Source organism: Metarhizium robertsii (genome assembly GCF_000187425.2).
Source record: "Metarhizium robertsii ARSEF 23 chromosome Unknown MAA_Scf_1, whole genome shotgun sequence".
Classification (NCBI taxonomy): Eukaryota; Fungi; Ascomycota; class Sordariomycetes; order Hypocreales; family Clavicipitaceae; genus Metarhizium; species Metarhizium robertsii.
This window is the reverse complement of record NW_011942149.1, coordinates 484017-511937: the sequence shown is the minus strand read 5'-3', so window position 1 is coordinate 511937 and position 27921 is coordinate 484017. Positions and strand designations below refer to the sequence as shown.

At 53.2% G+C, this 27921-nt stretch overlaps 8 protein-coding genes across 8 annotated transcripts; 3 read left to right on the top strand and 5 right to left on the bottom strand.

Annotated features, from left to right (window-relative positions):
- Window positions 1-407: 407 nt before the first annotated feature.
- On the bottom strand, window positions 408-674 carry MAA_07718 (uncharacterized protein; the record flags this gene model as incomplete). Its single annotated transcript, XM_007825716.1, has 1 exon — window positions 408-674. One exon carries the CDS (start codon window positions 672-674, stop codon window positions 408-410), a length of 267 nt encoding a protein of 88 aa, XP_007823907.1.
- Window positions 675-3769: 3095 nt separating this feature from the next.
- On the top strand, window positions 3770-5021 carry MAA_07719 (uncharacterized protein; the record flags this gene model as incomplete). Its single annotated transcript, XM_007825717.1, has 3 exons — window positions 3770-3974; window positions 4383-4544; window positions 4609-5021. 3 exons carry the CDS (start codon window positions 3770-3772, stop codon window positions 5019-5021), a joined length of 780 nt encoding a protein of 259 aa, XP_007823908.1.
- A 1724-nt stretch (window positions 5022-6745) lies between these two features.
- Window positions 6746-7878, bottom strand: MAA_07720 (uncharacterized protein; the record flags this gene model as incomplete). Its single annotated transcript, XM_007825718.2, has 2 exons — window positions 6746-7335; window positions 7422-7878. The coding sequence occupies 2 exons, from the start codon at window positions 7876-7878 to the stop codon at window positions 6746-6748; spliced, it is 1047 nt and encodes a 348-aa protein (XP_007823909.2).
- Window positions 7879-12080: 4202 nt separating this feature from the next.
- On the bottom strand, window positions 12081-12560 carry MAA_10602 (subtilisin-like protease; the record flags this gene model as incomplete). Its single annotated transcript, XM_011412320.1, has 2 exons — window positions 12081-12089; window positions 12153-12560. 2 exons carry the CDS (start codon window positions 12558-12560, stop codon window positions 12081-12083), a joined length of 417 nt encoding a protein of 138 aa, XP_011410622.1.
- A 1159-nt stretch (window positions 12561-13719) lies between these two features.
- MAA_07721 (uncharacterized protein) lies at window positions 13720-15594 on the bottom strand (the record flags this gene model as incomplete). The annotated part of the gene is made up of 5 exons (XM_007825719.2): window positions 13720-14592; window positions 14656-14738; window positions 14807-15023; window positions 15077-15430; window positions 15487-15594. The coding sequence occupies 5 exons, from the start codon at window positions 15592-15594 to the stop codon at window positions 13720-13722; spliced, it is 1635 nt and encodes a 544-aa protein (XP_007823910.2).
- Window positions 15595-17529: 1935 nt separating this feature from the next.
- On the top strand, window positions 17530-18731 carry MAA_07722 (ATP-grasp fold protein; the record flags this gene model as incomplete). Its single annotated transcript, XM_007825720.1, has 3 exons — window positions 17530-17898; window positions 17955-18521; window positions 18582-18731. The coding sequence occupies 3 exons, from the start codon at window positions 17530-17532 to the stop codon at window positions 18729-18731; spliced, it is 1086 nt and encodes a 361-aa protein (XP_007823911.1).
- Window positions 18732-20027: 1296 nt separating this feature from the next.
- On the top strand, window positions 20028-22285 carry MAA_07723 (tyrosinase; the record flags this gene model as incomplete). Its single annotated transcript, XM_007825721.2, has 8 exons — window positions 20028-20226; window positions 20283-20398; window positions 20466-20789; window positions 20844-21122; window positions 21191-21312; window positions 21372-21731; window positions 21787-22084; window positions 22148-22285. The coding sequence occupies 8 exons, from the start codon at window positions 20028-20030 to the stop codon at window positions 22283-22285; spliced, it is 1836 nt and encodes a 611-aa protein (XP_007823912.2).
- Window positions 22286-23490: 1205 nt separating this feature from the next.
- MAA_07724 (sulfatase domain-containing protein) lies at window positions 23491-26492 on the bottom strand (the record flags this gene model as incomplete). Its single annotated transcript, XM_007825722.1, has 2 exons — window positions 23491-26011; window positions 26260-26492. 2 exons carry the CDS (start codon window positions 26490-26492, stop codon window positions 23491-23493), a joined length of 2754 nt encoding a protein of 917 aa, XP_007823913.1.
- Window positions 26493-27921: the final 1429 nt, after the last annotated feature.

Genomic DNA, 27921 nt, shown 5'->3' with positions numbered 1-27921 from the left:
TGGTTGGTCGGAAACTCGAACAATTGTTCTTGTCTAGACTAGGACTGTAGGCCCTTGGCAGTCCTCTAATAGGTTAGTTATCCTTCACCGCTCGGGCTTCACGAAGCTGACACAAGATGTAGCGAGTGCTTGCGGGAGTTTACACCGACGCAAATCGCCGAGATGCGAACGTTTGCCATCGAGAAGCGCGGCTTTTAACGTGGGTCGTGAGAGTAATATTTTGTCAACGGATAAAAATTAACGTGCCATATAACGGTTATAAATACACTGATAAAAGTCCCGGTATCTGTCGTCTAAATTTCATGTCCCTCTTATGCGCCTGTACCCATCGTCTAAACATGATCACCCATCTTGTAATGTCGAGATTAAGATCATTTCGCTCCTCTGGCGATTATGTTCCTCACAAATCAGTATTTTGACCATTTCTCTGGTCGTGGGGCCTGGTTTGCGTTTGGCTGGCTGTAGTAGTTTGGCGGAGGACCCTGAGGCGCGTACTGCTGGTAGTTGGGCTGACTATAGCCCTGGTGCTGTTGAGGAGGAGGTGGGCCGTAGTTGAACTGGTCTTTTCCGCATTGCGAGCCGTTTGAATGTTTCTTGTCTTGTCGCTTCTTATTGAATTCCTTGGCTACGGCGATGGCAGCGCCAGACACGATAAGCGTCTTGATGAGACCCATTGTGTGAATGCGAGGGGGAAAAGCGAGGTATAGGCTTGATATTGTGGTGTATGAGATTTCTGCAAGTGGTGCTGGCAGTATAATCACGTTCAAGTGAGGGATGAGACTTCTATTTTATACGTGTGTCCCCAACGGCATCACCTACCGCATCTGGAATGCTGACGCTGCTAGGGCTGCGTGTAAGTCCGTCCACGACCAATCAGATTACAAGGAGGCTGCGGAGGCGGACGGAGCTGCCGAGAAGTGGGTCCTGAACGAGACCGAGAGCGGTTGCGAAGCAGCGGAGGTGGCGGCTCAGCCCCCAAGTTGCGTGTCTGGGCGGTGCCGCAAGAGCAAACAGGCAAATGCCAAACTTTGTGTGACGAAAGCATTGCCAAATAGAGGTACCAACTCGGGTCTCGGCACTTTGTGCGTGGCATAGAGAGCGGGTTGAAGTTTGGTCACGTTTTAAACTGCCAATACTCAAACTGCCCGAAACGGAGGTTTCGGGTGGGAGACCCTTTGTGTTTATTCACCATGACTTGTCACCTCGAAATATCATGCTGGATCCTTCCGGCCAGCTATGGCTTATTGACTGGGATTGTGCTGACTTTTACCCCGACTTCTTCGCATATGCCGGCATGCATAATTTCATTCCCGTAGGCTGGGACAAATTCTCTTTATTGCGATGGAGGGTATTCGCCTGGATTGCAGGGGGCTTCTGTCACAAGGAGGCCCGAGTTTTAGAAGTCATCAGGTCCAAAATCACGCGATTTCGCCCTGCCCGCCGATTTAACATGAACGAAAACGGCTACGCTGTCGCTTCCGGTTGACGGGACACTGAATCGTAATAGGGGGGGCTGCATGGACTTATTTTTGGGACTCGTCAAGTCGCGTTGCTGAATCGACTTGGCTAAAATATCGACGACTCGAAATGATTGTACGCCTCGGTGTTGAGTTGTGCCTCTGCAATCTGGTATAACTCTGAGTAAACACAACTTGCCATAATGCAGCAACGCTTGCCATTTTAACCCTGGCATTGTAAGCAAATTCATGGCAGAGGATTCATGTTTTAGTAGCGGAGATGGTGTTGACTTTGTGGGCGATGAGACCGCGGGAGTCCACTACATCCAAGAGTCACACTGGCTATGGTTGATTGGTTTAACTAGCTATGCAGTGCGAGTGACCAAGTTCATGCTGTCATGAACATTGATAATTCTAGGCCGCAGCGGTCAGCTGGGCTTGTTGCGGTGGTCTCGCCAATCGACTGCAGTCAGTCAAACCCGACCCATGATTTGCCGTGGTAACGCTTCCTCAGCTCGTCATATATCACTGTTTATTCTTTGATTACAAGCATTTGTGCAGATGAAGAGCTGAGGCTTCTTTGAGTAGTGGTTTGTGCAAGTATTTCCATGTATGATTAAATACAACGGGGTGCAAGACTCCACCGTACATGATGGGCCAATTTATCGGTATAGTGACTGATATGTAAAACCCAACAGCCTGTGACCTTGAAACCTAACAAGGAAATGTCGAGTGTGCGTACTTTGTACATGGCCCAAAAAAGAAAGTCCGCCGGCTATGTCAACATGGCGCGCCACACAAGCAACTCAGCACAATCTGATGCCATGACGCGCCTTTTTGAATCCAATAGCCATCAACCAAAAATCCGAACCGGTACGTCGGGAGTAGTGCTGTCATTGCCTTGGCCCAACGACTACGGCATCCATGGTTTGCAAATTACAACTTGCAGCACAACCCGTCTGCAGAGCCTCAAGATGTCGAGGTCCCACGGTACAGCTCTGTCAAATTGCATCTCTTTATACTCGGAGGAAAATAGATGAAAGAGGAATATCAAGGTTGGCGGACCTGATGCAGCGTGGCAGACACCTAGTTCCGTGCCGCCACTTTCACTACAATCTGACATGGCTTGCTACGGGCTGCGAAGCGCAAGCACTGCCACACCGTCGACGCCTCTCTGCTTCATGTCTGCCTTGTGCCCACCTGTCGCTGCTTCCATTGTCTAACAACCAATAGGTGTCCGGAGGCGCACGAGTCTTACCAGAATGACAGTTCAGTGCAGAGGCGCAAATCCTCAATGCTGTGATTGTTGCCACAGATACCCAGTGCAGGCCTCCGGGATGCATTTATACGGCGTATATCGGAACATACGTCCCGGGCGTTAAGATGGTAGCCTGAAGGCGTCCCGAAGGTGACTCTCAAAATGCCGTGACCGGGCCGGGGCTGGTGCGGAGTGGGCCTCCGGAGGGATCTGTGTCATCGCAACTCACTGCATTACTCCTTATTTTAAGCAAGCTAATTCATTCCGATCTTGCAAGAGGCACCGGCACGTGAAAGGGCCCTGCGAAATGAGTCTGCCTCAGTGGCGGTAAACTTTTAGTAGAAGCCTCCGAGTGCCACGCGCCACGCCTCCAGCGCCATAGATGGCGACCGTGGTGATGTTGGATGTGCCGTCGACGGTGTTTGTAGCGGACATGGTTATCGTTCAAACAAGGGCCGTTTTGTCAAGTAATTATGCGGTGGCTATATATTACTCGGCCCCAGTTACAGTTACTGACCTGGTTTGCCCAGTAAATATGACTTACCCACCGCCTTGCAGTAGCGACGCCATATTGCATTCTCGGCCGCAGAAGAATACCAGTGTGGTCAGCCGAATTACGTAGTTGGCAGCAGCCATGTAAACTGTCTGGTATGAGCTGGGCATATCTGAGACGGCAACCCCCGTCGCGGTTACTAGGCCCGTCGACCGTGGATGGCTGAAATGTCTTAAAATACTCGACAACTACCCAAGGCGCCAGACTTTCACACAAGCATGGGACGTCGAATGAAATTAGCGCTGTGCAGCGATGGCCTCACTTCGCAAGTTAGTTGCCAGGCTGGACTATCCCCTTTATGTCTGTTCGTCTGAACCGCTCGAACCCCAAGCCCAATGTGCGAGATGTGAGACATATATCGCAGCCAGAAGCCGTGTTATTTTAGAACCAAACATGTCGTTTGCACCCAAGACTGTCAAGTTGAGCACTCCCCTGGGCTGTGCATCTTGGTCCTCAACACTAAGCCCAATCACTTGACTGAGCAATACCAGACGTCGCATAATGTCGGCCTTTCGAATATGTGCCGTTGCCGCGGTTGCTGCTGGTGTCAGTGCAACCCTGGTTCCAACATCCCATGCTCCTGTCCAGAAGCAGCAAGTGACGCCCTTTGGAGGAGGCCCAGCTGTGACCACGGCCGCTGCTGCGTATTCCGGGCTCCTTCACCGCCGGGCTGATGACACTTGCGGATTCATTGACGGAACACGAGGTACGTGCCTCTTGTGTTCCATCGGCCTCCTCGTGTCCCGGGAGAAGCTGACTTGGCTTAGCGGCCTGGTGCAACAACCCCTATGAATGCTTTTACAATAATACCGCCTCAGCAGCCGGTTGTTGTACGGCCTCGACTTCTTGCTTCATCCCAACTACATGCCTGCCGTCCACCTCGCCCGCCCCCAATGACACTGGCCTCACGAAACATTGGTAAGGGACATCTGGAGCCTCCTACGCCCGCTATAGAACGAGTTGATCAGACCCGGACCTGGCACGGCGCATGAGGGCAGCATGCTAATCCCCTGAGACGATAGTTCCTACTCGGCGAGCCCATCGTGCCTGTCGCTCGTGTATAGCGACGGCCCCTGCTTGGGGTGTACATGGTTTATATGCGACTCGGCCGAAGGAAGAATGGCAATCCTGACCACGCGCACCAAAGGCATGTCCACGACGCCGCCGGCAACAACACCGCCGCCAAATCCAACCAGCCCGTCACCAAGCCCGACACCACCCCCGACACCGCCGACCCCCACCGGCGCAATCGTCGGAGGAGTCGTAGGAGGAATCGGTAAGTTGGCCATCGGACCGTCCCTGCCGCGCTGTCGTGCGCACAAGCTGACCACCTCCTTCAGCGGCTTGCGCCTTGCTCGGTAACCTGTTTTACTTTCTCAAACGCCGCCGGAAGCCCGAGGGTTCGGGCTCCGAGCAGGAACTCACCCCAGAAGCACAAGGCGGCAGCAACGACACGTCGCAGGATTTTGAATCCAGCAGGGCCAAGTCCGTCATGGCGAATCTCAGCACCGGCCCGAATTCGCCTTCGCCGCCGTCCCAGTACCAGCAAAGCTTTGCGAGAGCGAGTTGGTCGGCGTCGCCGGCGTCGGCACCGGTTTACCCTTCCAGCTATTTGAATACGCAGATTTTGCCTCAGCAGCCTTTTCAGGGGCTGCAAAACTGGTATCCGGCTGCTCCGCAGGAGATGGCGAGCACGCAGCCGGAACGGCCTGTGCGGGAGATGTCGGAGATGTCGGGGAGCCCTCGTACGTAGGACAGGGGTATTTTTCTGATTTGTACTGTTGTAGGGGTCAAAATTGTATACATGATGTGACGGATATGGCGAGTAAATAGCACATGAATATATCTATGAATTGATACGTATTCTAGCACAACACTAGCCGTGGCAAGGTTGCAGTGGTACAGTGTCACAAAGAAGGCGCTGCAGTTACACTGCAATCCGTTCCTCATGTTCCGACGACGTACCGCGCTGTTGTACCGGTCATCACCTCGGAGCCTCGCTGGATCTGACCACCCTCACAAAAAGCAAACCAGCGCTAGAGCAGCCATTCAAACAGCTACGCCTCCAACAGACTATATGAATGGAAGGGAAAGTATACGTCCGTAGCAGGATTCCAGGTCGACCATGATATCTAATCGAATTATACGCGGTATATGGGAAGCTTGGATGAAGCTCTCGGGCTGTACCAAAATTAGCCGGTTTAATAATCCTAGCAGGGGCAAAATATCAAAAGGGATAGTTGACGTCTCGACCCCGGTAGTAGCCAGGCACTGAGCCCATCCAATGAGAGCCATGGCGTTGCCCGAGTCGGACGCCTCCGGCAGTGGCACGTCCTATTCTTGTACACTGGTTGCTGAGGCAGGGTAGTCCAAATATAGAATGAGCCAAAAAGAGCCGAGACGCAGTGTGGCTGAACGACTGCCGGCATCAGCAGGGCTGTGGTGGTTGGTGGACAAAGGTTTGTCAAAGCCTGCCGTCGATGCTCAAACTCCACCGCTCAGCGGCGATGAAGTATCTGGCCCTCAAAGCGCCCCGATATCGCACTGGAGGAATCTATCAAATATTATCCAGAACAATAACCAGACTCCAAGCCCATCTGCCCCATCACGCCTACACTTGTCCAAAGACTCCACCAGCTACGGGCAGACAAAGCAAAGTGTGCGCCACCAAGGACAATGTCCCCATGTGCCAAGCCACTTACTGCGTGATGGTGTACAAACATGTGTGGTAGGCTGTTGTCACGAGGTGTGCGACGCGGCTGGCCTGGCTTGTTCCATGGGTTCAGGGGTCAGAGTCGACTGGCAATGAACACCCCGGCGGCGTTGCTGCTGGGTGCTGCCGCCTGATTTGTCGAGACATGGAGTAACGGTCTCAAGAAAAAGGCTGCCTCAATGCGTGAATACTGCTGTTCTTGATCGGCGAGGTAGAGACTACGCCTCTGCAAGTGGCCCAGCATACCTGACAGGCGATTGTGGTTGGCGGAAGGTACATGTTGAAATGGCTTGACCGATAATGTGAAAAAATGCATATTTGGACTAAGCCAGGATTCAGATTCATCTTGTCCATCTAGATCACGACAAGTTGCAGAACTTGTGCATGGAACGTGTGCACCAAACTGACACGTACTGGGAAAATCTCGTTAAAAGCGTGAATCAACACCAGGGTGAAACCGGATAATTCAAGCCAAAACTAATAGTTACATATTATTTCTCGTATCTCGTCTCTTTTATTCACATGCCGGGTAATTTCTTCATTTCCAATATAGTCCAACTATCAAGACTGCATCCAAGCAGTCCTTTGTCAAATATTCCTTTCCAAGCTCGGTAGACCCTCCGAGATAATACTTTCAATGCTCGAATCGCCGCAGGTCAGGTTGCCCGCTCATCATCTGCGGCTCCGGCGGAAGTATGCCTCCGTAATATACCTACATCCAGCTACAGCAGCTGGCCAAGCTTTCCGCTATACCAGCACCCAAGCTAATTATTTTCCCCCGTGCCGAGTTCTACAGGCTTTGAAATGCTTTCAAGCTCCTGCGACAAGTATCGATGATCTCCCGGTAATTCATACGACGCGTCGCTTTGGTCCGTGGGACTATTCGACGGTAGGATGACGCCCTTTCCCTCCAACTCTGGTATGCCGCAGTCATGGCCGCCGAGGCGTGCCGATACGGCTTTTTCGTTTGACTTTGCCCTTTTCCGTCTCCAATATACCAGTATATATATTGCCAGGCCAAATATTGTCAAGCCCAGGGGTATTGATACAGCAATGGCAGCCTCTATCCCAGGAGAAAGACTCGTCTTTCCGGTCCCGTCGTCCTTTGAACTCTCGCCAGTCGACGGCCCGGGTGTGGGTTGAATAATGAGCACCCTCGGCCCCCATGCAATTGCTCGAGTGTCCGAATTCGCTGTCCTTGTTACCAAGGCTGTCGACTGGAAACAGACGCCTCGCGCTCCGTTTACCGCTGTTACTTGTCCACCGAGTTTTACCGTTGACACGCAGCCATGAGGTTTGAATGTATCGCAGGCATATCCGCTGTAGAAAAACTCGTTTTGGGTAAGCATAGTTGCTGGGCGAGGGCAGAAAGTCAGAGGTTTCCCTTGAATTCTTACCTCGGGCAACAGCCAATTGCCGTCTCTCCGGCTTTAAGCATACTCTGAATTTTCCTTTCGGCCAGATTCGGACTCGAAGTCGCATTGGCGGCGTCGGAAGCTGTGCCCGCTGGCAGGGAGATTGTGCAGCTCGGTCCGTAGCCGTGCGGGCACATCAGCCCCGGCGAGTACACGGGATAAGGCGTCAGCATGTCTGAGAGTTCGAATTCGCAGGTAAATGCCGAGGCAAACGACTCGGGGAAACAGGTGGGCTTCGCCATGGGACCGAAGATGGCGCCGTTTACCCCGTTGACATTGCAGGTGAAGCCGTAGTTGTAGTAGTAGGTTCCTGGCTTTTCCGAGTTAAAGTACCGGTTTGTGAGAGACATGCAATCGTCTGGCGGCGTAAAGGTTGTTGTGAGAGCGCCGAGATTGGTTGTTGGTAGAGTCGATCGCGCTGCAAGAGCCGGCTTGGTGGTTATGGTCGCGTCGGCCGCCGTGTTTGTGGCCGCGCTGTCCATGTTGACAGTCTGCACAATGTTCCGCAGAGATTTTGGCCATGGCCTAGTTGCATCGAGGGTAGCGGGAACGAATTGGCAGTGTTGTGTTGGGGACCGCATGTCAAAGTAGTCCGTCACCCGGCGTGTGATTTCCACTTCGGCCCCTTTTACATGCATGCAGCAACGTTTCACACGTCCCACAAGTTTATATTATGGGTGAGTGATGACATGCTTTGTGTATACTGTCTTCAAGCGTAAATCTACTCGCTAAGATCCAACGCACTTGCGCAACACGGGACCATGTTAATAGGGGCCTCGCAGCGCTCCGGATATGGAGGAACGATGAAAAGACACCATTTATTCGAATGAGCATTGGGTCACATTTGCACGATTCACTTCAGCTAGTACCGGGGAACACATCAACCCACACAAAAGTAACTTGCCACGAACGGACGCTATGAATGCACAGCACCACTGGCCAAGGCCAGAATGCAAGGCATAACTTACTGGCATGGGGCTTTGTTGCTTTATCCCTGGCTTTTCATTTCATTTGCAGCCTCACCGAGTATTATTATTATTAGGTGAATCATTCGGTCGGGCCAAGCCACATCTTTGTGAGCCCTTGATTGGCTCGGCATGTCCATCAAGCTTCCCAGCCTTGCAAGTCAACTCCACATGTGCATATTGGTATCACTGAGGCTGAGTGGTGTGAATTGTCTCATTCTGATCCCTGGCTTTGGTGGGACATTTTCGGATAACACGAGTAAATAAAACGTACACTGGATACGGGGTACGGAGTAGAACGGGAATAAGCTTATTGATATGCCGGATATTCAGACCCATGCGGCGTCGGGTATATGTTCATGTGGTTGATAATAGGGAATACAACAACTACCGACCAGGTTTGGTGAATATTACCGATGAAGCATGAGTTGTACATCTTATAGGATGGACCATCAATTTATTGCCCACAATAACGCCTAGAAATCCACAAAGTCGTCTGTGAAATAACAGTTACCCAACACGGAGCCAAGGGCGATGTGGCTGGATGTCGAATCATTAGACGCGCCGTCAGCCATCCCGGGCCGGGCGGCGAAAGAAATAGTGTCCTAAGGGCGGCCCGGTAATATTGATGGAAGGTCAAGCAAAGACCACGTCGCACAAGGTGGCATGGATGTCGATGGGAATGTCAGATTTGTCAATGACATGTTTTGTCCAGGCCCTGCTGTACATGTCACCGTTGGTCACCTGCAACTCCTTCCAGTTATCCAGAAATTCGGGCCACAGTGTAGCAGACGAGTAAGCACATCCCTCAAATGTCTTTTGCTCCGCTTTGGTCTCTGCTCTGGACGGAGTGGTTGGATGCGATGCTGTGCTGGGTAGTGGCGGATTGCTCATGTTCCCGAGAAGAAACTCGGGTGGGCATCACCGCAAGATGCATATGGACATGCCCTTGTTGCAACACTCTACATTCTTGCCTTTACTGTTTATTATGGCCCGACACACGGACACCGGTACGCCGGCTTGGCATCGGGAAATGTGGGTCAGCTCCGGGACTGACCCCTTGGCCGAGGACTTTTGCTCCAAGCCCTCTATTACGCCACGAGCACATTAATTTAGGAGCTCTTCGTGGAACCACGGCTTTGTATACCCTGTAAAGCCTAGGACTACTTATCCTAATAGCATCCTTAGTGGCCAGTATTCGCCAGTAGTAGTTTTACCTGTATTGGCACAGGCATCCTGGTTGGGAGTCTAGGACCACCAAATATACTCAAAAGTATGTGTCTGCAAATAATCGTGTGGCCAACATCAGCAGGCGATGACGGAAGGTTTGGGTGAAACATTTTTCTTGTCATCTGCGATGTGGCATGTGACAAGGGCAAGGTAACTAGGCCTAGAACAGTAGTTCAAAGTCGATTTAAGAAGCAACTTTAAGGCAGCAAAAATTCTTGGTTTTCCTCAATATCCTGAGGGACCAGAGCTCTCTATTAATACAAGAATTCGGTGAGTGCTAGTGCCTGAAGCAGCCCTCGGTTAAGGTCCGACTCCGGGTTCTCGTGATACCTTTCTTGGCCGTGTGACGAGAAGCAAAAAATCAAAATTCAATACACCAGTGGCATCAAGTTCTCAAGCCTATGCTGCGACGCCTCACTGGTTGGTACTATTTTCCCTATATTTTCTTGCACCTGCCGCCCACGGTCTTGTTTCCTTTGGACTGTGATGGACAGGTTAGACGTGGCCCAAGAACAGCTGCGGAAGAAAGACGTACTGAGCCTACTTTCATGCAGCAGGCACGAGTTTGACCGAAACCGCAGGCAAGGCCGTCCCAGTTGTTGGGATTGAAGCAAACTGGGTTCAAGCTCTTGAAAGGTACATTGCCGATGTGGTCGCAGCACACTGGACTACATTTTGAAACCTGCGCACCGGACTCGAGATCAGCAAAGTGTTCGCGCCACCAGATATACGACGAATGGCCGACCTCTTCGATTGGCAGCACCGCCGCGGCGCACCCAAGGACACCCCAGGCAATGGCAGAGATGGAGAATAGACGGGGGAGCATTTTGACTAGGAATTGGAAAGAAAACTAAAAAGTCGTGGAGTATGTCTTGACAAGCGGATTTGATGTGGTGCGTCGTATTCTGAGCTTGACTGCCCTGGGAGAGGAAGAAAGTACGGAATTGAATGAGACGGAGGGACAGCTACTTATACCCTTTATTGTCGGGATACATTTGCCAAGTCAACACTCTTCGTCCGGATGCGGAACATGGACACGTACAACGTGGCACCTTGGTCGCGATACTCTTACTAAATGTCTCGGCGATCTCGCTGCAACACCACCCGACAATTATAACCGCTTACTACGTATATTTAGAAGCCTTGCACTTTTCTCTCCCCTCGAGGCATATGTAGTACGCGGCTGCATGTCTGTGGCTCAACGGACGCGACAGGCATGCAAAAATACCCAATTGGCGATATTCATCGGAGCCTGCGTCGATCTTTGCTTCATCGACTTTAGCCATAGAGAAATGATTTGTACTTCGTACTTGATGCGACTTTGATTATATTTCTGAGAGAACGGAAATTGTGATCTCGTTTACCTACCCCTGCTATTCCGTCCCCCTCTTGCTTGCACATTATTGGGTTCTCGGATTTGTTGCTGGATTTCAGCTTTTCTGGGCGCCTCTGACTCGTAAGCTGGGGAAACACAGCCTTTAACCCTGTCTTGTATTACAAATTTAAGATATTCAATTATGTCTAGAATATGGGATGACAACTTCAAAAAGCTACACGATTTGTCCATGAATTAGCCAAGGTATATCTCATTTCACACTACACAACAACTGGCGCACCATGCCAAGTCCAATAAGAGTACTAGTTGCAGGACCTGTAGGGCGGCAAAGGTTTTAGCTAGCCAGTCTCGCTTACTTTGATCCTCAGTATCCTCGAGCTTACATACGGGGATTGTAAAAATTACATCTTTTACCATCTGTAGAGCGGTAAATGGCAAGGCTTCATGCAGAAACTAATACTGAAGCCACAAATGATAACGATAATGCCGCACTTTTCCTTGCGGATAGATAGCGTAATTCCGCCATTATACAGCTGCTACAGAATGAATTTACATTCAACAAAAGACGTTGGAGCTGATTGGCAGCGGCCTAGAAACCCAATATGACTCCCAGATGAACGACCGTGAGGGGAGGAAGATGATGATTGGTGATTGCAGCGCCGAGATATCTGAGAATTGAATTGTGCAAGTCCCTACAGATAGAGCCGTGTGTAGCAGCGTTACGTGTCGCTGTGGTCACGTCTACAGTCGTTTATACCTGACCTTACATTGATGACACGGTAATTGAACGGGTATAACTGAGTGATAGCCCGCTGTCACGGTTTAACCACACAAAGTAAAGTGAAATTCCACAAGTGTCTGTTATAGCTAACCTTGTATACCTCTTGGTCGTGACGCCCTGCATTTCACCCGTTGACACCCGCATGCAACGCAATGCCGCCCGAATGACAGCCATGGAACATGTACATGTGACCATGATTCTTTATTTGATCTATCTAGTGAGCTATATCTAGGGTTTGGTACAGTGGTCTGCATCCCGATGATTCGGCCATCTCTGTATGAATGTCGAGCGCACCCCAACACAAGGACTAAAGCGGTCTCGGTAAATTCCAGTATTCAGGTCCAGCGTTGTGTCCTTGTAGTCCATGTTGGGTTATTCACACTGGACAAGTTAGCTACTGCGTATTGGTACATGTAGGGACATGGAGACTGCAAGGAGACGTACATCGAACTTCTTCGCAAAGGTTTTACCGTGGTTCGCGATGATATCGCGGCACATTTGTGCGGTAAAGCCCTTTTCGTTTACGGATTCCCTCAGTTCGTCGTTGAGGCCGGGAAGATTAGTGCCGCTAACTACGTCTTGGTTCTCCAGTGCATCGATGAGGGCGGGAAGACTAGCGGCGTTAAAGTCTTGGGGTCTCCCGGAAGTTGGCCGGTCCACATCCACTCGGCTGTGGTTCTCATCGTTGAGGCCGGGACGATCAGCGAGGTTAACGATTGAGTCTTGGGGTCTCCTGGAAGGGCCTTGGTTCAAGCCTGGCCCCAAGCCGTTGCCAGACTGCGGATCACGAACCTCGACCGGAGCTGCCGCCACCAGGACGATGGTGCTAGCGAGGGTAATCGACAACTTCATTTTGACTACAGTGTTTTGGTAATCGAAACGTTTAAAGGGTCAGGTGAATGGATTCTGATTGGAATGCTGGAAAAAATAATTGTTGACAGACAGATACACGGGCATCCCACTCAACGGGCACCTGCGGCGTCTATATATACCTGTCCCATCACTCCCAAATTATACGCGCTTTGCAAAAAGTTAATATATAAGTTTATGCTTGTTTCATGTTTAAAACCCTTGGCCGGCGTGTATTCTCATGCAATGATACAGGGCACCACGAGACTTGAGTCATTGCACGCACAGAGTGCTTGGGCGCCGACGCCGGTGCCGATACTTCTTGGCAGGCTGCCACCAGATTCAATCAAATACTCTATGCATATACCTTGGCAGAATGTCTGCTATGCGCGGCTGGGCGAGCACCCTGCGACAACTCTATATCGAGTCAGGCACGTTGCGGGCACGACGCGCCCAGCCCTCGATAGCATGAATCGCCGGCGAAACGGAGAGGCGCTATAATTTCCACGTATCTTTGGCCTACAGTGCTTGTTACTTAGATGAGCGGACTGTTTGTTTCGCCTGCAGCCAAGTCTAATCTCGACATGGGACGTATTCGACATGGTGTAGCGGCATTTTGTCTTTGTGGTTCGGCAGACAGACGCGGTGCGCTTAATGGTCGAGTCCAAGGTTGGAAAATGGTCAGACGAGTGTCGCGTCGCTGGGATGGCAGCGGCTGAGAAATCCGGCTATTTGTTTCATATAAACCGCGCCAATAGTAAATACAGCCCGCAACCATCGGGCGTGCGAGACGGCATTTGGGTACATATGTATGTAGCAATACATCAAGGACACGGCGCTGTTTTCTAGGCTCAAATTCTGTCACTCCAGTCTTATTTGATATTTCCTGTCTATTCTGACATGTTGGCTCACGAGTTTCTTTAAACATCTTCAGCCGGCTGTCTCCGGGGCCAGCTTTTACAGCTTCACAATAGTCATGTTTCGTTCCGATTTATTGGCATTAGAATACAGTTTGCATAGTATACATGATGCACCACCGATTATTCCAGTCATTTCAGAAATCACGAGAACCCTACCGTTGCGACATCAACTCCATCATCACGCGTAAACGCCTGTTTCGCCGTACTTGTCCGCCTCCAAAGTATCTCTCCAGAACCAACCCCTACGACCGCGGCACACGGGTACCCAGCTCATACGATTCCGTCTGCTGCGGCCCCCCATACCCGTAAGCAGCATGAATTCCCTGATGGGGCGACGCATTCGTCGGCGAGCTGTAGCTTGGAGGGGTGGCCGGCCGCGGACTCGCCTGGTACCCAGATGCTGGGGCCAATAGCTCTTGAGGAGGCTGGGCTGGTCTCAGATTCGGTCCGTACACGGCATCGCCCTGCAGCTCGGATTTCGACCAGTGCTGTGGACATGGAGGCAGTTCTGACGGGAGAGGCGTGGCATTCCCTTGCAGTTCCGGGCGCGGAGTATGCGATGGCGTGGACAACTCGGCAACACCATGATTCGGATACTTGGACGGGTCAGACTCTCCCGGGCGGGCATCTGTGTCGCCGCCAGGGAGCTGTTCTCCTCGCTGTTTGCGTTGGCTGCGGCGTTTAAAGAACCAGACCAGACCAGCGACGAGCACAATGACGACGACTGCTCCGAGGACCGAGGCTGCAATCACGGCCACCTTGTTCACCTTGTTCCCGTCATTGCCCGAACCGCTTTTGTCGCCGTTGTTTGCTCCTCCTCCAGCGCCGCCGGTTTCCAAAGGGACAGAGGAGCCGGCCTGTGTCCGCGATGGAACGCTGGCTGCCGACGACTCAGAGATGGACTCGGACACGGTGGCGACAACCTTGCTTTCAGCTGCGCTGCAGTAATAGTCCAAGACGTTGACAGCCGACGTGACATCGTCAATCGCCGTGCTCGAGCAATACCCCTTGACACTAGACGTCAACGTGCTCGATATCTTGCCGCGCATGCCCGACTTGATGCATATGCACGAGGCGAGAGCTTGTGGCCCCGAGCCGCACAGCCAGTCCGTTTGCTGTGTCCGGCGTCAGCAAATTTTGTTCCGTTTTCAGCAAAAAAAGGGGGATGAGAGACGTACGCCCTGCACCACATAAGACATGGCACTCTGGGCACAGGAGCGGAGGGATTTGAACTGCGGCAACGCAGTCACGTAGTATGTCACTGTACCAACCATGGTTAAAAAGGCCGCCGTGCCCAGGGATAAACACCGCCAGACTACATGTACTTACTGTCACCAGGCGGGCGCGGCGGGCCAGCAAACGAAGTCGTACCGCTGTTCATGGCACAGTAGTCGTTGAAGAAGCCCTGGGCCGCAGTCACGTCCTCGTCGTTTGAGCAAGACGACCGCACCGATCTGCTCATGGTCTCGCTGACCAGCTTGGCCCTGTCCGTGTTGCAGACGCAGGGCGCGTACAGGCTCGCATCCCGGGGGCACTTGGACAAGAACTGCAATTCTGCTTCATCAGCGCGCGGCCTCGTCGGCCCAGCACAAGACGTACCTCGCCTATGACGGCGTACGAGAGTCCCGACTGCGCGCACGACGGCAGGTAGGATATCTGGGGGATTTCGGTAATGGAGGCGTAGACCTTGTTCGCGGTGGGCGTGGCAAACGCGACGGCGCTCTCGGGATGGCAGTACTTGTCCATGATTCTGGACGCGCTCCATGCGTCGCTCGTTCCCGCGGCCGTGCCGCAGCCCGAGGATATGTCCGAGTTGATGCGCGAGGTGACGTGGTTGAACTCGCTGGTGTTGCGGCAGATGCACGACTGCAGAGCGGCCTGCCCGTCGCCGCACCTCGTCGACATTGTTTCCAGCGCGACATTGTACGAGATGGCGCTGGAGGCACACGGTGCCTTAAGTTTGTCGGCGGTTAGCTGAGTCTTGCGCGAAGACGGCGTTGGCTGCGTACCAGGTAGGTGAAGATTTCAATGTCCGTCACGTAGACAATGTCGACGGACGAAACGGCGACGGCCCCAAAGGCCGCCCAGGACAAGATGGTCCAGCTCCAAGAAGCCATGGCCGGCTCTCGAGGAATAGCCGCAGGATGCAAGATGAAAAACTCGAGACGTGAACTGCAAGATCCGCCGCTCCATGGACCATGATGCTCAACCCCGGGCCTCCTCGCTGCTCAGGTCTGCCTGCCTGCCAGAGCCAAGGGCAGCCCATGACCCGATTTGACATGTCGTGAATCTTTGGACGCATGCATCGTGCCTGGTCATTACCCCAAACCGCCGCCATGCGGTTCAGCTGCCCCGTTCTGGCGGTCGCTTCGTGACACCATTCGATGGCCAAGCTTGCTTGAGCATGCTAAAAGCGCCCAAAGACCATCGAGGACCTGCTTGCCCCTGGGAGCTGAACACACCGAGGTCCACATCAAGCTTCGTGAGGATTGGCTGTTGGCGTCGTCAGTCCGTGTGTGCATATGTGTGTTTCCGCAGGCCGTGCCGCGCGGAACCAGATTCCTTTACCTTGCCGCGGTAGTTTTCCGGGGTTCAAGTGTTAGCAGATTCCAAGTCACCAGATCGTGGCAGACACGATACATTCAATACAAGTGTCGTCTGGTGGCAAGGGAAGCTGGCGACGGGCTCGGCGCAACGACGGCCGCGATGACGGACACGGAACCTCCCATTGTTCTGGGCGGCATCATATAATTGGCGAGACAGTTGATCAAGCCGTCCAAGCCTATTACCAGCATCACCAAGGAATACACGGGTCTACCAACTCGTCTCATCTCTGCATCGATTGGTGAATGCAGCCGCTCACTGCCGGCGTCCAGTTACAGCGCCCGGCAATATCATGAGCCGATGGACAGGTGCATGTCCGGCGATTACTAACGGACCAACGTCTGAAGCAGAGAGTTGGGTCTCATCTACGTGCTTCTTGTTCTTGGCGTCTTGGCAGCATTTCTCCTGCAGTAGTTTCTCCCAAGCGCTACCAGGCGCCGCATAACTATTTCCTATTTCTGAATATAGTAAATATAAGCGCATTTCATCTGTTGTATTTCAAAGATGATTAAAACGTCAACTAGTATATTCAAAATACATTTGACCGTCTGTTGTATTCAAGGCCAGTTCTGGCTTGCCGTGTCTAAAATATATTTCCCAGTACAATACTATTTTATCTGAATACTACTAGCCTTTTCCGAATGCTAGAAATTCATAGAAATTCATACTAAAATTCTTATTGCACAAATAACCTTGGCCAAAAATGTACCGTCGCCAACGCAACATGCCAGTGAGCACCCTCCGCGACCGATGTTGCAATGGTGTCCTATCAAACAAGCACGCAATTCAAGGCGCATTTTTTCCGGCTGGCGAATAAAGTATATTTTATCCCGTTCCCGTTATCTGTACCTTGTACCTGCAATTACTGAAACAAGGGCTTATCACACCGTTACACGGCAGCCGAGATCACGAGACCTCGTGCCGTGCCTTAGGCTCTGACCGACTTCTTGTATAAATAGAGCTCTCTGGTCCGCCTGAGGCCTTGCGAAAACCCAGGACCTTGACTACCAAAGACTGTCACGGGATGAATTGACCTGTCACTCCAAGCCCCCATCGAACCCCCTTTCACCACGTGTAGACGACCCAGCTCGTAACTCGTGAAAGCAAAGTTTCAACTTGACGTGGACTATGGCCCGCTTTCCATAGACGGGCAGAAACATATTGACCGAAACGGACATGATCAACGGGCTAATCTTTCCGGCATAGAAGCTTCAAGGCGTGCGAACCTTGGTGGACGCCAGCGCAAGCCACGAGTTTGCTTCCGGAGGGGAACCGCCGGTCCTTGTTTGCTATTGCGTCCACCATCGAACCCAAGTAGCAGGTGAATAAGAAGGATTACAAAGGCCAAGATTTCCGAGTCTATAGATATTTATAGCCGTCTCGGGCACATCATTTACAGCAGACGACCAACTTTCCCCCCCCTTCACGGCAGGCGTCCAAACGCAGCAATGGCCGACAACAACACATCCAGCCTCAAAATAGCTCTGGTTGCCGAGCAGAGGTCGACGTACCTCAAGCTTGGCTACACCAACGAAGAGTGTGCCGCGCTGACGCACGACGGTGAAGTCAAGGCTGTTGCGGCCGCGCTCCAAGGCCTGGGCCACGACGTCACGCTCGTCCCGGGGGTCTCGTCGCTCGTCGAGCACCTCGCGGCCGGGCAACACAAGAACTGGGACCTGGTTTTCAACATGGCCCAAGGCTTCCACGGGCCCGCGAGGGAGTCGCACGTCCCGGCACTCCTGGAGGCCTTTCTGATCCCGTACACGTTTTCCGACGCCGCAACCATGGCGCTGTGTCAGAACAAGGCAAATACAAAGGTCAGTGCTGCACCAAGTATCTATTCTCTTGCGAGCGGAAACTAAACCACGGCCAGATCATCCTGGAGCATCATGGCGTGCCCAACGCCCCCTTCATGGTCATCCCCAGCGAGCACCTGAGCCTCTTGAACCATGCCACGCTGCCCCCCAAGTATCCCCTCTTCGTCAAGCCCGCGACCGAGGGCTCGTCCAAGGGAATCGACAGGTTCAACAAGGTGAACAACTATGCGGAGCTGGAGCTGGCCGTCCAGAAGCTCAAGGCCAAGTTCCCCGGCCAGGACATCCTGGTCGAGTCGTTCCTGTCCGGGAGGGAGTTCACGGTGAGCATTCTCGGGACAGGGTCCTGCAGCCGCGTCATCGGCATCAGGGAGCACATCTGGCAGACGTTCCCCGAGAACGGCAACGGGTACCAAGCCACGCAGGAGTTTGCCTGCTGGAAGAGCAAGCTCAGCGAGGGGTGTCTGCTGCGCTACAACGACGCCCACGACATGGACGACGCCCACGTCAAGGCCGCGTGCCAAGTCGCCCTGGACACTTGGACGGCGCTGGGCTGCCGCGACGCCGGACGCGTCGACATTCGCTTCAGCTCCGACGATGCCAACGGCGTCCCGAACGTACTAGAGGTGAGTGCTCTTGCTGGACTTGCCGGCGGCGAAATTCACAGCTGACCGAATGCTGCTCAGGTGAACCCGATTGCCGGCCTGCTTCCGGGCCACTCGCCGCTTCCAGCGAGCGCCGAGGAGAACGGGCTCTCGTTCGAGGCGCTGTTGACCGCCATTCTCGAGAGCGCTCTCAGCCGCAGTGTTCCAGACAGTTCCGCTTGGGGTCCTTGACGGCGGTGACACCCGGGGCAGGATGCCGTTTGCGAGCGACATGTCCCCGGGTCGCAGCCACTGAATGCATCGCGGCAGCTGGCGTCATTGGATAAAAAAAAAAGACTAGTTGACATGGGCTTCACGCCCCAGTGGTGACAATGGGCCGTTGGGAAACAGAGAGCCAAAGGTAATTCTATTTGTTGGTCGTGCCGAATCACGTTTGAGCCTGCCAAGGTTCGGGGAGCCGTTACACTTGCCCAGCCTCCCTCGGAGAAACCTCCGTTATTCTCTCCTTTAGGCAGAAATGCAAGAGTGCCCTTTTTTTGTCTCAGCCGTGCCATGCAGTCGTGCCGTGTGGCGTGCCGGAAGCGGGAAGCCATCCACGGTCGAGGCGCTTCCAAGGACGCTGAGGAGGACGGCAAAGTGAGACATTGAGTACTACTGTAGACAGCGAGGTCCCATTGTGTCCCGACTCCTCGCAGACGCAGAGCCCAACAGACGCTGCCTGATGAAGCCAGGCTCTTCCCTGGGAGCACCAGACACCTTGGCATTCCCTCCTTTTGCCCTGATGCGGTGACGAAAGACGGCTGTCATGATTGTGCAATAACAGACTTTTGAAAGCTTACTCCTCACCCTCTCGGCTGGATGACGGTGGCGTTTTCCTAGCGACGTGTGCCGATCTTTGTGGCCTTGTTCTGCGTGCCGAGGGCGTCCGACGCCCCAAGTGCTGACGTCTCGGGTCATGTAGTTGAATTTACTTTTGCGAGAAAGTAAATGTTACACAAAGCTTATCATACCTATACGATATTCCGAAAAAGTATATTGTAGTTTCATATAAGTCAAGTTGTGGTAAAATAAATACCCTTGTCTTATTATCAGTCTTGACTATGAATTAAATGGTAGACGCTTTGATTCACTACCAACTTGTTGACGTGAATTCCCGTTCTTTGTGTCATGCGTACGATATACCAAGAGAATAGCCATTTATTTCCAGCCACGTTGACCTTACCTGACCCTGCATGATGTGCTGCAAGACGACACTTGTCACTGCCAACAAAACCAAAAGTCCCATGCCGCCACTGCGGCAAGTGTTGGTTGGTTCTGGACAAAGTTTCCTGCAGACGGGATGCGTCGTAAACTTTGTAATTTGTGGGTAGGGATGCTTTCAACAGACATGATCCCAAGTATAAAGAACACGGGGGTGTCTCCAACTCGAGAGCAAAGCTCGCTCGCCCAGCAGCAGGATCCATCTCGCCATCTTTTATTCTGCCATCCAACTCGCCCGGCGAGGAACTACATGCCCTTCTGCCCAACATGTCTTATGAGTACTACCCCATCACCGGCATTCCGGTACAACCGGGAGAACAAGCCCCCGCAAGGCGGGAGCTTGCCAGCTGGTCGACGTCCACGGTCCCCGAGGATCAAATCCAAGTGTCCCTTTTCATTCGGGCTCTGCAGAAAATGCAGGACAAGAACCCACTGGAGGAGCTTCTGTCCTACTTTCAGATTGCCGGTGGGTACATGACGTCTCTCTATACCATCAACGGATGCTCACATACATCTCGGCAGGGATCCACGGATACCCCGTGGTGCCGTGGGATCATTCCGGTCAGCACGGGTTCTACTGCACACACGGTTCCATTACCTTTCCCACTTGGCATCGCCCGTATATGCTGTTGTATGAGGTAAGGTCCTAGATAGAGCAGCCCTGCACACGTGCCACAAAGTGCCTCTGCTCACAGCGTGCAACAGCAAGTGCTCTACAACATCATGGACCAGGAGCTCATCCCCGGCATCACTGATACGGCCGTCAGACAGGACTGGAAAAAGGCAGCCCAGCAATGGCGCCTCCCCTTCTGGGACTGGGCTATCCCTCAGGCAGACACGAACAAATTTGGAGTTCCAGGAATCGTGGGACGCGAGCAGCTCGAGATCCTGAAGCTCGGGGGCAAGGACAAGGAGTCCGTCAAAAACCCCCTTTACAAGTATACAAACAAGATCGGCGGTGAAGAGGTGTCCATGAACGATCCAAAAATGAAGCCATATCAGCTCGATTACGACGCGTACGGTGGCATTGTGAGTACATGGCACAAACCCTTTAGTCAACACCAGACACTGAGTATGCTCCAGTACAACAAAAGTATTGGCACCAGCCGGTATGGAAATCCCAGTCTCCCTGATTGGGTACAGGGCTTCGTGGATAATGCCAAAATCGAGGAGGCTATGGAAAATCCAGAAGCGCCGAACTGGCAGAAAGGCGTGTCGATTGCGGAAAACGTCTATCGAATCCTCACCGACGTGTACTTTCAGTCGTACGAGACCTTCTCATCCACGTACCTCACTCACGACAAGAAAAATCTCAAGCCCACCGAGTATCTGTCGCTGGAGATGATCCACAACAACATACATGTAGGCCCCCCCCCCCCCTGTGTTCATCCTAGATTATGCCAGCGAACCCAACTTGACGCTCTCACCAGGTCTGGACCGGAGGCTGGGTCGAGGGACCAGTCACCAAAGTCACCGGCGTCCCCGTCACCGCGGGACACATGGCAGATGTCCCGGTGGCCTCATTTGACCCCATCTTCTGGCTGCACCATTGGTAAGCCCGGCGGAGGATTCGCTTGCTGCGTGTTGTGATAATCTGCTGACAAATGCCAGCAACGTCGATCGGCTCCTCGCCATCTGGCAATATCTCAACCCCGACAAGTGGTTTGGCACGGAACCTCCGCCCACGCCTGGCCATACCGACATCACGCCACTGCCTACGGATGACCTGCCCCCTTTCCACATCAACAAGCAGGGTAAATACTACAACTCAAACGACGCCCGGGACTGCGAGAAGCTCGGATACACATATCAGGACCTGGTAAATACAGACATTGACAAGTTAAAGGCCGAGTTGCTGGCCAAGTACGGCAAGCACACAAAGGAGCTCCTCCGGCCCATCAAGGGCATTCCCGTCCCCGGGATCGGCGAGACAACGTTCCCAGACTACATCATCAACGTCGAATATGACCGGTACGTCTAGGCTAGGCCAAAACCAGCCCGTCTCTAATTGACCCAAACATGACAGGTTCGCGCTCGGCGGGGAGCCATACGCAGTCAAGTTCCATCTCGAGACGACCAACGACCGGGGCCAGACCGAGTCCTGCACCCTCGGCTCCTTCCACAACTTCACCTCCCCCGTGGTGCCAGACTGCAAGAACTGCCAAGAGCAAAAGGACAAGAGCGCCAAGTCCAAGGCCCAGGTCCCCATCACGCTGCCCCTGCACGGGCTCGTCAAGAGCACGCGCTATCCCGACGCGACTAGCCTGGAGCCGGACCACGTCGACGTGCTGCTCGAGCAGCAGCTCAAGATCTCTGTGACAAAGGTATCATCTGTGGCTCTCTGTTCATGGATTTGCTCGACATTTTTGACTGACAGTGTTTTGTAGCTTACGGGCGAACAAGTCCCGCTGACGAATCTGCCCGGATTCCATGTGACTGTCCATGTTGGCACGGCCAATCAGTCCCGTGTGTCGCGCGACGTCTTTCAGCCTGAAACGTACCATCCCCTTCGGACGGTTCGGTAGAAGGCCTTGTTTCCAGGCTAGGTTCCGGGATGGGGTTGGTCTGATTGACTCTTTTTGAATTTGTTGGATTGTATCTCGTTTGGGTGTCTGAAATGAATTGAATGGATGAGTGGATTGGCCCGAGATTGAAAACTGTCTAGCTAGGAATTGAGTCAGTCTTTGGTATGAATATCGAAATTGACACCGTTGATTGTTTGAAAAAGTACGGATTTTAGCTTGGCTGGAATACACTCGCTCGCAAGGCTTTTGCACGTCTTCCGCCCCAGGATACACGACAGGGAAGTCTGCGATTCATAATTGTTCAACCGCCGGCTGGCAAACGTGTGCCCAAGATGAGCGTAGCACTAGAGCCGGATTACGAATTCATCGCTATTTGGGGACGTTGTTCTCGGAGAATTTTGACTAGTCATAGACCGTGACCGGAACGGCGCTTAAAACTGCGCACGGCCCGCCGGCCACGCCACCTCCTCCGGCTCCGCCCGGAAGACGGAGTGCTTCAAGGCCTCGGGCGTCAGGCGGCGGCGGCGGCAACGTGCTGGCCTGCACCGTCCCGAGCAAGATATGGTCAACGGCGGTTTGGATGATTTTCCAGCACACCAAAAGTCGGCTGTAAACCGTCCAGGCCATGTGAATGCGGAGCGGACCATGAAACCGCACCCCCTGTTTGAGATTTGGCAGATATATCCCGACCTGGTGAAACCGCACCCATGAGTCTGGCATGGCCATCTTCCGCCAGATCTGAAATTCCACCATGCCAATAAAACCGCCCAGATCTACCCGGCCGGGGCAACATCGAACCCTTGCCCATCTTCACCCGCATAGTCGTCCCCATCAGACAGGGTTACCGCTGTCACCGGAGGACGTTTCACCCACGTCAGACAAACCAGGTCAAACACCACGGTGGCTATCATGTATCAATATCCAAGTGTGTCCCATTATTTCATATTTACAATGTGATGATACCTCCACGCCGCCCCGCGAAAAAAAATGCTCTTGGTCCCGGCTGCGGCTTGAAAAAAAACCCTAGCCTGCTGCCGTTATGCTAAATATACAAGACCTGTCTGTCTATGACTGGCTGGAAAGGGACGATTCTCCCAACAATAACAAAAAAAAAAACATGGCCCATCCCAATTGCTGCTCCGTTTCTCTAACCAAAGGCCTCATCGATTAAAATCCAAAATAAAAGCAACAAACCAGCAAATGGTCTATGATGAAGGGTTGTAATTCCAAAGTCGTTTTCGCTCCGCCGCCCACCAAAGACCAACTTTGTCTGCTTCAATCAGCCAATCGGCAGCGCCATCACCATACTTGCCTCTGACTGTGGATGCTAGACTGTTGATGGACCACTCCAAAACACGATTCAGCTCCATCGGGTCCTGGCCGAGGTCCGAGAATACGTATTCCGTCTTCTTATCCAAGGGAAGGACCAGCCTCCAAGGTGCATCCGAGGATGTGATTGTGAGCATCCTCCCGCCGGGGTTGACGAGACTGTAATTCCAGGCCCGCCGCCCCTTGCGCGTCGTCTCAAAGGGGCGAATCAAGGATTGGCCTTCGTAGTCTTGCACCAAGTCTGCGGCGGCGGCCGTGTCCTTTTCGTTGAGAGAGCCGGTATTCACAAGGAGGTCGAGGATGGTGGGCAAAATGCTGAGGGACGTGGCGTTGACTCTGTGCTCGACTCGGGGTAGTTTGGGGTGTCTAAAGGTGATTGGTACGCGAAAGTTGCTAATGTGGCCGTTTTCGTATGTGCCCGTCTTGCTGAAATCCTCCTTGAACGCTTGGCCGTGATCTCCCACGAAAATGACCAGGGTCTCGTCGGAGATGCCCTGATCGTCAAAGATCTGCATGAGCTGGCCAATCCACGCGTCGTTGAAACGGATCGTGTTTAGGTAGCTGTTGAGGTCCTTGTGCGTCTGCATCAGACCATGCGCGGAACCCATGTACTCGCTCGAGTTGAACCACTTGGGCACTGCCCAGGGATGGTGCGTGGTGCTGGTAAAGTGCGACAAGAACATGCGCTGGTTATTCGCCGTCGCATTGGTGATGTAGTCGGTCAAGTACGTTTTGAGCGCCGTTTCCGGGAACCCAAAATAATTGATCTCTTCCAGCTCGGGGTTGTTCTCGCTGTCTTGCTTGATGCGGTTCTTGTTGACAATGTGCTTGAAGCCAATCTTGGAGTCGAACTTGTCCTGCCGATCGTAACCGTCGGTGACGGCCTGGAAGAAGGCCGGGTACCACTGCTGTTCGTGGTAGTTGTCCGAAGTTGTGTTCTTCTTCAGCCTGTTGAAGAGCTCGAGTATTTCGGGGAGACACGGTTGGTAGCTTTCCGTCTCGGCCTCCTCAAACATGTCAACAGGCATGGGCCAAGCGCCGCAGTGGACGGCAGCCAAACTCTTGGTTGATACACTGCTGGTGGTGAGGCCGCCAACGACGTGGACGCCGCCAAAGCCGTCCTCGGTCTTGTCGTTCCATTCCGAATATTTGCGACCAAACGCAGTGCCGTTTTTGCTCTTCCAGTTACCAGACCTGCCGGTGATGCGTTCGGTGTTGGGGGAGATGTGTGACAGCAGTTCGTTGATGTCGTCGTGGTCAACCTCGTCGTGCGACTTGATGATGAGGTCGTGGAAGCCGGAGCCCTGCTGCAGGGGGAAAAGTTCCTCTCGCATGCTCTCCATCAAGATAATGGCAATGTGCTTAATCTTGACTGAGCCGTCCTGCAACATCTTCTCCAACGGCTTCAAAACAGGATTCTCCAGGTTGCTAATCTTCATGGGATCGTTAACAGGATTGTAGTACGGGTCCAGGACGAGCGGATCGGGACAGGAGCTGTCGTGGTGGCCCGTCGCGTTCTTGAGAAGCTCACTGACGTCGCCGGTCCTGGCCTCGAGGGTCCAGCGAGTAAAACCCTGGGGCAGCTCGGATGGCAGCCATTCAGGTTTCCTGTCTCGGTACTTTTGTATAATGTCATTCGCCGCGCCTGGCGCCCACCCCCTAAAGTTGCCCCGGGGAGCCTCCCAGTTTGAGCGATCAATAAGATCGGGCAGTGGCCACGAGCTTGATGTACACTCAATCGACTTGGGGGCGAAGACGGCCAAGAGCGGTAGAGGCAACGTGGTAAACATGCGGCTGTACGGTCGCTCGGGATCAAAGAGGATCAAAATGGCCAGGAATCCCAGCAGAACCATGATGCCATAGCTCCACGGAATGAAGCCTGGGCAGTGCATGGCACGCGTGGGCGCGGAGTCCGTCTTGCCCAGCCGTCGGCGTGTGGTGTTGTTGGGCGGGCCATCACAGCTGGAATCAGAATCCGAGTCGAATTCGTATTCTTGGGTGGGCAGGAGAGATGACTCGTTCTCTGCCTTTGTCAACTTGGAGAGTCCAACCTTGGATGCAGTCCATCGAATAACTGGCGGCACACGTGTTAGACATTCCGTTTGCTTGGTGCCGTTTGATGGGACCAGAACAGGCAGTAGGCAGAACAAACCTGATTGTGCGTAAATCTCGACCGCAGCCAGGGCCGAGCTCACGAACTTGTACAGTCGGAACTTGACAAGCCAGGACACTACAAGGATGATGCAGGTGAATGCGAGCGGCGTCTTCCCCTCGCTCAGCAGGACCTTTCGGCCTTCCTCGCTAAAGGCAAACGTCGTCGCATCTCCCCAGTCAATCTCGCCGCCGGTTTGGTAAAAAAAGCCCAGCTGAGACGAGGCGGCGCCAAGGGTAACGAAGCTGCAGTCGATGCGCAAGGGCGGGCACCCGTTAGCATGCGGCAACACAGAAGCGGGCGCAAAGCCAGGCAAACAAAGAAGCAAACGACGAGACACCAAAGAAACAAAGGACGCTGGGAAAGCAAGTAAACAATGACGATGATGAACGCTTGTGTCACCCCGTCACCAAGACTGCTGAAGCTTAAAATTGATGGTGGCGTATTCCTGGGGTGCTAGAGGGGCCCAAAAGGGGCTCGCGTGCCAACTTACCAGATCAAGCAGGCCAGGCCAAAACCAAGCAAGGCAAACAGGCCATTCCTCCGACGCAGCAGAATCCAAATCAAAGTAATTAATACAAGATCGGGGACGATGAATGTCGGCAGGCAAAAGACGAAGACGCCGGTCGGGAAGACGTGTGCGTTGAGAGAGAGGCGCAGGAGCTTGGTTGTGGTGACGGACACAAAGTAGATGGCGAACAAGAAGCAAACCAGGGGAGGATACATTACGGGCGTCCGACGGTCAGCATCGAGACAGACGGGCCACAGTCGGCGAAGAAACTTGGGACTTGGTTCGGACGGTTGGAAGAGACGGCCTCGAACTGCGGCTGCGCTTGGCGGATTAGTCTGGCGGTTGGAAGCAATTGCGCCGCCCAGCTAGGCGTCGTACGTTGTGCGTTGCGCGTTGGTTGTGCGTCGGTTGTGCGTCGGGTTTGGACGATGCGGGCGGTGGACGGTGAGACGGTGATGGCAAGCCGAGGGGGTCGTAAAACGCTCGCAAAGCAGAAACCAGACAGCAGCAGACGCAGAAGCAGCAGCCAAGGGAAAAAATAAAAAGAAGCACAAGAACCGAAGCGAGAGCCGACTGCGAGCAGGTGGATTCGATCAAGGCCCAGGACCAGCAACGAATGCACGCATGTAGTACTCCGTATCTAGGGCTGTGGAATCCAGAGATGGAAGGGAAGCGAAAGAACGAAGTTGTTGGAATGGCTAGACGGGCAGGGCGATGCTGGGTTGATGGATTGATGGATCAGCACGACGGGTCGCAGCGGAGAACGGGGGGGCAAGCACATCCAGACCATCCAGGCCGGGCCGCAGCGGCTTGAATATTAGCCTGACGCTGGGCGCAAGCCAGACTCCAGATATGATGCAAGTGAAAGTGAAATCTCAAAGCTGGCGTCGAGGACAAAAGGAGTCTGGTGCTTGACCTGTGCCACCTTGACATCGTAAAAGTTAAAAAACCAGACTCATCAAAAGATGCTCGCTTGGGGTGGCGAGGCGCGGGACTAACCTGCTTCTGGACATGCAGCACACGAGGAGGCGTTTGGCCTCTTGTTTTCTTTTTTTACCCTCAAGTGCTCTCTTTTCCCTCGGCCGCAAAGCACCTGGCCTGGAACTCGGTGCTATGACTGCTATTATTATTCAGGGCCAAACGGGGCAAGGGGCAAAGACGACAAAGACGCAAACACACTCGCAGGCGTCGACATCAATCAATGTACGGAGTGGTATGCCTAGGGCCGATACTCCTTTCTCCCTAGCTCCAGATGTCCCTGCTATGACTGCCCCAGGGAGAGCGCACAATCAGACTGGAAGCGAGACGCAGGCACTCTGCTTGAAAAGAAACGAAATGATGAGCCAGATGCATGTGCACGCTCTTTTGTGTCAACCACACGTGCAGATATCATGGGCAATTGATTCTGCCGTGCTCTGTACTCCGTCCAGGCCAGATTCCAATGCCATCAAGGGTCTGCAACCCCCTGTCTGCCTCGCCGCCGTCTGTGCTCCCCTTTCGATGCATGACAGTAACGGAGTATTCTCGAGACATTATGCATTCAATGTTCAGCCCTCTCGGTCCACATGCCTCCATCTCCACATCTCCACACTTTCCATCCTCGAGACCCCTCATCCACTGTCGCCCTTCCATCCTGCAACATTG